Genomic DNA, 9,310 nt, shown 5'->3' with positions numbered 1-9,310 from the left:
GACAGGTCCATCACCAACTCCCAGAGTTCACTCAAACTCACGTCCATCGAGTCAGTGATGCCATTCAACCATCTCATCCTCTGTCGTCCCCTTCTCCTCCTGCCCCCAATCCCTCCCAGCATCAGAGTCTTTTCCAATGAGTCAGCTCTTCACATCAAGTGGCCAAAGTATTGGAGTTTCTGTTTCAGCATCAGTTCTTCCAATGAACATTCAGGACTGATTTCCTTTAGGACAGACTGCTTGGATCTCCTTGAAGTCCAGGGGGCTCTCAAGTATCTTCTCCAGCACCACAGTTCAAAAGCATCAATTCTTTGGCGATCAGATTTCTTTATAGTCCAACTCTCACACTCTTACATGACTACTGGAAAAACCACAGCCTCGACTAGATGGACCTTTGTTGGCAAAGTAATGTCTATGCTTTTTAATATGCTGTCTAGGTTGGTCATAACTTTTCTTCCAAGGAATGTCTTTTAATTTCATGGCTGCAGTCACCATCTGCAGTCATTTTGGAGCCCAAAAAAATAAAGTCTGACACTGTTTCCACTGTTTCCCCATCTATTTCCCATGAAGTGATGGGACCAGATGCCATGATCTTCGTTTTCTGAATGTTGAGCTTTAAGCCAACTTTTTCACTCTCCTCTTTCACTTTCATCAAGAGGCTTTTTAGTTCTTCTTCACTTTCTGCCATAAGGGTGCTGTCATCTGCATATCTGAGGTTATTGATAGTTCTCCTGGCAATCTTGACTCCAGCTTGTGCTTCTTCCAGCCCAGCGTTTCTCATGATGTACTCTGCATATAAGTTAAATAAGCAGGGTGACAATATACAGCCTTGACGAACTCCTTTTCCTATTTGGAACTAGTCTGTTGTTCCATGTCCAGTTCTAACTGTTGTTTCCTGACCTGCATACAGATTTCTCAAGAGGCAGGTCAGGTGGCCTGGTATTCCCATCTCTTTCAGAATTTTCCACAGTTTATTGTGATCCACACAGTCAAAGGCTTTGGCTAAAGTCAATAAAGCAGAAATAGATGTTTTTCTGGAACTCTTGCTTTTTCGATGATCCAGCGGATGTTGGCAATTTGATCTCTGGTTCCTCTGCCTTTTCTAAAACCAGCTTGAACATCTGGAAGTTTACGGTTCACGTATTGCTGAAACCTGGCTTGGAGAATTTTGAGCATTACTTTGCTAGCGTGTGAGATGAGTGCAATTGTGCGGTAGTTTGAGCATTCTTTGGCATGGCCTTTCTTTGGGATTGGAATGAAAGCTGACCTTTTCCTGTCCTGTGGCCCCTGCTGAGTTTTCCAAATTTGCTGGCATACTGAGTGAAGCACTTTCACAGCATCATCTTTTAGGAGTTGAAATAGCTCAAGTGGAATTCCATCACCTCTACTAGCTTTGTTCGTAGTGATGTTTCCTAAGACCCACTTGACTTCACATTCCAGGATGTCTGGCTCTAGGTGAGTAATCACACCATTGTGATTATCTGGGTCATGAAGTTTTGTACAGTTCTTCTGTGTATTCTTGCCATCTCTTCTTAATATCTTCTGCTTCTGTTAGGTCCATACATTTCTGTCCTTTATCGAGCCCACCTTTGCGTGAAATGTTCCCTTGGTATCTCTAATTTTCTTGAAGAGATCTCTAGTCTTTCCCATTCTATTGTTTCCCTCTATTTCTTTGCATTGATCACTGAGGAAGGCTTTCTTATCTCTCCTTCCTATTGTTTGGAACTCTACATTTAAATGGATATATCTTTCCTTTTTTTCCCTTTGCTTTTGGCTTCTCTTCTTTTCACAGCTATTTGTAAGGCCTCCTCAGACAGCCATTTTGCTTTTTTGCATTTCTTTTTCTTGGGGATGGTCTTGATCCCTGTCTCCTGTACAATGTCACAAACCTCCGTCCATAGGCACCAATCTCCATGATAGGCACTCTGTCCATCAGATCTAGTCCTTTAAATCTATTTCTCACTTCCACTGTATAATTGTTAGGGATTTGATTTAGGTCATACCTGAATGGTCTAGTGGTTTTCCCTACTTTCTTCAACTTAAGTCTGAATTTGGCAATAAGGAGTTCATGATCTGAGCCACAGTCAGCTCCTGGTCTTGTTTTTGCTGACTGTATAGAGCTTCTCCATCTTTGGCTGCAAAGAATATAATCAGTCTGATTTCAGTGTTGACCAGCTGGTAATGTCCATGTGTAGAGTCTTCTCTTGTGTTGTTGGAAGAGGGTGTTTGCTATGACCAGTGCATTCTCTTGGCAAAACTCTATTAGCCTTTGCCCTGCTTCATTCCATATTCCAAGGCCAAATTTGCCTGTTACTCCAAGTATTTCTTGACTTCCTACTTTTGCATTCCAGTCCCCTATAATGAAAAGGACATCTTTTTGGGGTGTTAATTCTAGAAGGTCTTGTAGGTCTTCATAGAACTGTTCAACTTCAGTTTCTTCAGCATGACTGATTGGGGCATAGACTTGGATTACTGTGATACTGAATGGTTTGCCTTGGAAACGAACCGAGATCATTCTGTCATTTTTGAGATTGCATCCAAGTACTGCATTTTGGACTCTTTTGTTGACTATGAGGGCTACTCCATTTCTTCTAAGGGATTGTTGCCAACAGTAGTAGATATAATGGTCATCTGAGTTAAATTCACTCATTCCAGTCCATTTTAGTTTGCTGATTCCTAAGATGTCGACATTCACTCTTGCTATCTCCTGTTTGACCACTTCCAATTTGCCTTGATTCATGGACCTAACATTCCAGGTTCCTATGCAATATTGCTCTTTATAGCATCGGACCTTGCTTCCATCACCAGTCACATCCACAGCTGGGTATTGTTTTTGCTTTGGCTCCATCCCTTCATTCTTTCTGGAGTTATTTCTCCACTGATCTCCAGTAGCATATTGGGCACCTACTGACCTAGGGAGTTCATCTTTCAGTATCCTATCATTTTGCCTTTTCATACTGTTCATGGGGTTCTCAAGGCAGGAATACTGTAGTGGTTTGCCATTCCCTTCTCTTCTTTACTGGCTGCTGTTACTGAAATTTCAAGCACTGCTTCAGGCACTGTTAGAGCCTCAGTGTCTTCCCTGGGTCAGGAAGATTCCCTGGAGAAGGAAATGGCAACCTACTCCAGTACTCTTGCCTAGAAAATCCCATGGACAGAGGAGCCTGGTGTCCATAGGGTTGCAAAGAGTTGGACACAACTGAATGACTTCACTTTCTACTTATACTGAAAAGTTTTCATTGTTTATTTGAATTCAAATTTAACCGGGCTTCCTGCCTTTTACCTGGCCACTCTAATCCTGGACTTTAATTTCCATCCATCCACCCTTTCATTCATTCCCTTATGTATCCACTCACCCTTCGATCCATCCATCCACACACCCACTCATCCATCCACAGATTTATTCAAACAGATAGTAGATGAGTACCTGCTATATGGCCAGATAGGTGCTAGAAATACGGTGAAGAACAAAAAACAGACATGATTTCTACTCTCATGGAACTTTCAACCCCTTTAGCTGGGAAGAGTGACAATAATCATATAATTGACATACATGACATATACATGATAATATATGACAATAATATATAATTGCTAGCCAACTTAAGTGTGCTGAAGGAGAAAGGAGAGCATATTACAAAGGACCAGAGGTCAGAGAAAGCTTCCCTAAGGAAGCAGTGATGGAAATGACAGCTGAAGGCTGGGAGAAGAGCTTTCAAGGTGAGAAACTAGCCTCTGTTTCTCCTCTATATTGAGATTAGTGGCTGCAGAGTTGGACTGAAAGATTGCTTGGCTGTTCTTGGGCAGAGTTGGAGGAAAACATGAGTAGGGGCACCGTCTTACCTCCTCAGTCATTCCGGTTCTTGTTACACCCCCAGCCTTGCTTTCCATGAATGGTAAGTACCACTGTTACCCGAGGTAACTCTTCTTCGAATGTCATGATAAGGAAACATGGGCTTTAGAAGATACAACTTGTGGTGCCAGTCCTGAAAACACATTACTGGTCCTATCTGGCTTCTGTTTGTGAATGATGAGTAACGGCACATGGAATTATTTTCTGAGTCAGGAGACCTGGATTCTGGCATTTGGTTTGCTGCTAGCCAGGTGGTGAGGGTGGGCATGCCACTGAATCTCCCTTGCCTCCATTTCCTCAGCTATCACATGGGACTCACATTATGAATGCAGCCTCACTGCATTGTTGTAAAGGTTAAAATAACATGAAAATTTACATTTGAAAAGTGAGTTTTATTGTTATTATATTACTAGTCATACTGAATCAGTTACTACCGTTGTATTTGGTGTGGAATAACTTCTATACAATTTTCAACAAAATATGTCTTCTGATGTCTTACTGGGTATAGTGAAACTTGGACAGATATAAATGTGAATAAGCACCTTTACAGCTTTTTCATCAGTTTAATGAGAATACTAGTAAAGTATTCGCTAGGCTTCCACCAACGTGGGGTTGAGAGGGTTAATGTGCTTAGAGCTTTTTGAAAGTAGGTTGCTTCCTGAACACAAATATAAATCTCACTTGTTATTATTACTATCATTATAGCTGATGTTTCTTTTTTAACACATTAACTTTCCTCCACTGAGCAAACTGCTCAATTGTTGGGAAGACTCATGTCGTCATTCGTCTCTTCTTGATGTGTCTCGCTGCCGTTGAGCTAAACAATTCTTTAGCTCCCAGGGTGCTTATTTAATAAATGATGCTGTGAATTCCCAAAGAAAGACTTTCAATTTTCCTCTTGTGTGATGGCTGTGATCAAGTTCCAACACCCTGTGGTCTGGTTCAATGAGAATGTACACTTGGAACTCATTCACTAACTTGCTTGTTGTATTTAATCTGGTAAGTTCTATAAACTGTAGAAGTACCTAATGCTTTTCTTCTTCTCTTGACAATTTTCTCCTTTACTTTCCCTCAAACTTGGGGGAAAAAAGTTAATTGCTATATATTTTTGAGCTAATTTTCTCTGACTTCTACAAGATACTATGAAGAAGGTTATCTGTATTTTTATGTGTCTCTTAAAATGCACAAACACACACACACTACATCCTGGCTAGAAGTTGAGTGGAAATAATAGCTGATGCACTGAAGTTGTAGAATCATGGAGTTATCAGAGATTTTGAGATCAAGTTTAACTTATTCATTTCCCAGGTGGAGAAACTGAGGCCAGAGTTCATATGTGGAGCCAAGATCACAGGACAAAGGCTGTCCTAAAATGTGACCTGACAACCAAATCCAGCCACACATTCGTTGTATTGTCTATGGCTGCATTTGCACTACAATGAGATCAGTAGTTTCCTTTTCCTTGTTTTGTTTCTAATTTTACTTAATAATCAATTATTTTTTAATTAGGTATAATTGACATATGACATTATATTTGCTTCAGATGTACAACATAATGATTCAATATTTGTGTATATTCCAGAGTTCAGCACTTTTAACAAAGACTGTATGACTCTCAAAACAAGATATTTACTGCCTGGCTGGCCCTCACATAAAAGATCACCCATCTCTCTCTAGACTTTTGGAGTCTTCTGCTTCCAGCTGGTAGGAGAGCAGATGTGAAGTGGGGGCTGGGGAGGTGTGGGGGTGGCCAGGCCTGGAGGGTATACATCATTTCTGCCCACATTCCATTGGTGAGCATTCATCATATGGTCCCACTTAGATGCAAGAAGTGTTGGGAAATGTAGTGCTGAGCAGCTGATCCTCAGTGCAAATGTTACTCTACGAAAGTGGGACCATGACTTTTAATGGGTAGCTTGTTGTCTGTGCCACACTTGGGCAGAAACTGTTGGTTTCCTACAGAGTAGTAGACAGTTTGTGGGTATTTGCTGAATACATGGCCCCCATCCCTGCGAACTATAGCCTTCCGAAGAGTGGGCCTCTTTAGCCTTGTCTTTACTATCTGACTCCATTGCTTGTTATACATAATTACTGAAGTAGAGGATGACATTTGGTCCAAAATATAATTCTAGAAATTTTCACCAGATACTAAGAGATGATCATCAGTCTCTGGGTTTTTTGTTTGTTTGTTTGTTTTAATATTCTTCACTTACTAAACATTTTAACTGGAATGATAAATACAGACTCTCAGTAGAGGCCATGTTTTGCTTTAGATCTATTCCAAATCCAAACGTTACATATTCTTGAACCTTTAAAAATAATATACATAGCTTATTTGGCTAAGATAGTTGTAGTTGTTTAGTCACTAAGTTGTGTCTGACTCTTTTGCAACCCCATGGACTGTATCCCGCCAGGCCCCTCTGTCCATGGGATGTCCCAGGCAAGAATACTGGAGTGGGTTGCCCTTTCTTTCTCCAGGGAATCTTCCTGACCCAGGGATCAAACCCACGTCTTCTGCATTGGCTGGGAGATTCTTTACAAGGGAAGCCACCAGGGAAGCCCAAGATACGAGTAAAGCATCATAATTATAATTAGTAATATAAAATTTACAAGGAAAGGCAAAAGATCACCGTCTTTCAGTATTCTTCAACACAATAAAGTGTTTCAATTGGATACAGAAGCTGTGGGACAGCCACCTGTAGTCCCCACAGAAAAGCAGAGAAAGCAACACTGCAGAATGAGCAACGGATGAAACAGAGACACACAAAGCAGAGACAAGAGGCCATGGGCCTCCGTGAAGAACATAGCTTGTTTAGTTCCCGATTCTTTTTGGATTCCTGGTTCTTCTTTTGCATGAGGCCCATCTGTCCTTCCTAACTTTGAGACTTTTCAGATACCCATGGTAGTGGACATATATGGTTTTATCTACTCTGAATCCTTTCCTTTATACAGGGGAACAACTCTTCCTCCACGCCATACTGTGACCCAACATGTGGTCACATGACCTTGCTTTTTTATCCTCAGTGATGAATACACATACATACATATATACACATATGTAGCTGACTGTTGAGCAACACAGGTTTGAAATGTGGGAGTCTACCTATATGTGGAGTTTTTTCAGTCAATATACAATTAGTCTCCTGTATCCATGGATTTCATGTCCATGGATTCAGTCAACTTCTGATCGTATACTAAAGGGATTGAACATCCATAGAGGGTGGGAAGCTGTCCTTGAACCAATGCCCCATGGAAACAGAGGGACAACTGTTTGTGTGTTTGTGTATACATACATCAGTCAGTTCAGTCGCTCAGTCATGTCTGACTCTTTGCAACCCCATGAATTGCAGAACGCCAGGACTCCCTGTCCATCACCAACTCCCAGAGTTCACTCAGACTCAAGTCCATTGAGTCAGTGATGCCATCCAGCCATCTCATCCTCTGTCGTCCCCTTCTCCTCCTGCCCCCAATCCCTCCCAGCATCAGAGTCTTTTCCAATGAGTCAACTCTTCCTATGAGGTGGCCAAAGTATTGGAATTTCAGCTTCAGTATCAGTCCTTCCAATGAACACCCAGGACTGATTTCTTTTAGGATGGACTGGTTGGATCTCCTTGCAATCCAAGGGACTCTCAAGAGTCTTCTCCAACACCACAGTTCAAAAGCATCAATTCTTCGGTGCTCAGCTTTCTTCACAGTCCAACTCTCACATCCATACACGACCACTGGAAAAACCATAACCTTGACTAGACGGACCTTTGTTGGCAAAGTAATGTCTCTGCTTTTGAATATGCTATCTAGGTTGGTCATAACTTTCCTTCCAGGGAGTAAGCATCTTTTAATTTCATGGCTGCAGTCACCATCTGCAGTGATTTTGGAGCCCCCAGAAATAAAGTCTGACATTGTTTCCACATACATAGAGTGGAATAATTATTATTCACCCTTAAAAAGAAGGAGATTCTGTCATATGCTACAGATGAGGAACCTGGAGGACATCCTGCTAAATGAAATAAGCTAGTCACGAAAAGACAAATGATGTATGATTATAGTATATGAGGCACCTAGAGTAGTCAAAATCACAGAGACAGAAAGTAGAACAGTGGTTCCAGGGGCTGGGGTCTTGTTAAGATCAGGCAAATCCACGGAGACAAAGAGTATGTTAGTGCTTGCCATAGCAGGAGGGAGTGAAGAATGAAGAGTGACTGCTGATAGGGACAGGTCTTCCTTTTGGAGTAATTAAAATGTTATGGGATCAGATAATGGTGATGGTTATACATCTTTATGCACATAATAAAAAACTGCTGGGTTTTAAATTACTTGTATTATTTTAAAGAATTGTGTACTTTAAAAGCATGAGTTTTATGGTATGTAAATTCCATCTCAGTGAAGATGTTATTCTTTTGAAAACACTGCAATGGATTTCAGAGCGTATCAGTTGCTGCCTGTCCTTGCCCCCCGTCAGTTACACTCCCTGCAGTTACAGACCTACGAGGTGCATTTTCATGGCCCCCACACACAAAGCTCTATCACAGGTGTATTTTTGGTGTTGATCATGATAATAGTTACCTAAAATGCATTTATTGCAGGCCCAGAGTAATGGACTCAATTGTTTCCCCCAATGCTCTCTTTTTCCAGGATTTAGCAAATGCATGGTCCGTCCTCACTGAAGGGATATGAGTCTTGATGCTCCTGTTTCACTACTGCAACCATCTTGAGTCTCAAAGAACAAACGATGTATCAGCAGAGAGTATGAAACGATTTCAGATCTGCCTTGTGACTGTAACATACATAAAAAGAAGCTTGAAACCTCTTGGCGTTTTCGACGCTGACCAGAACCATACTCATGCAAACTGTCACTGGGCTGCTACTGCCACCATCCTCACTTTGGGCAAATCAAATGCAAAAAAGAATGGGACAGGTCCTGCCGAAATAAAATGGGAATGCTTGTGACTCAAGGTACATGGTAATTTTTTTAAGTTTCAGATTTATCAGTTTAAGTGGAAGATAAACCAAAATCTAATTTTTTTTTTTTTTTTGAGGCTGGAATTAAAAGGTTTTATTAGGGGTATACACGGCACCGCTACTGTTGATAAGACACTTGTACACTGTGATGCTCTTTATTATGGAAGCTATATAGTTCTGTACTGTAATCAGGCCATTTATAGATAATGACACTTTTGGGATTTGTCTAACCCCTTAAGCTAGATATCAATGAAGACTGGTATACAGGTCATCATTAACAAGCATGTTTACACTTAATCCAATGTTATGGTCTTCTTTTATTCCAATTGTGCTTCCTTTGGCAGACGGCTATTATGTTTTACTTTAGTATCATATTGTGGATGCCAGAGAACTTGCATTTGCCAAGGAATAATCTCCTGAGATGCAATGTCATGAAGGAGAATAGTGTAGTCTAACTCGATGAAGTCATCATTTCTTTGCACTTGCTTGACAGTTTGA

The 9,310-nt window shown here is 41.0% G+C and overlaps 1 protein-coding gene across 1 annotated transcript in view; it reads right to left on the bottom strand.

Annotated features, from left to right (window-relative positions):
- Positions 1 to 9,129: 9,129 nt before the first annotated feature.
- LOC104991376 (latexin-like) overlaps positions 9,130 to 9,310 on the bottom strand; it is a 1,584-nt gene continuing 1,403 nt past the window's right edge. Inside the window, 1 exon segment of the mRNA XM_010843812.1 lies at positions 9,130 to 9,291. Within this exon segment, the coding sequence (XP_010842114.1) occupies positions 9,130 to 9,291 (162 nt within the window).

Source organism: Bison bison, unplaced genomic scaffold, assembly GCF_000754665.1.
Source record: "Bison bison bison isolate TAMUID 2011002044 unplaced genomic scaffold, Bison_UMD1.0 scf7180017864190, whole genome shotgun sequence".
Taxonomy (NCBI): Eukaryota; Metazoa; Chordata; class Mammalia; order Artiodactyla; family Bovidae; genus Bison; species Bison bison.
This window is presented reverse-complemented; position numbering and strand designations above follow the sequence as displayed.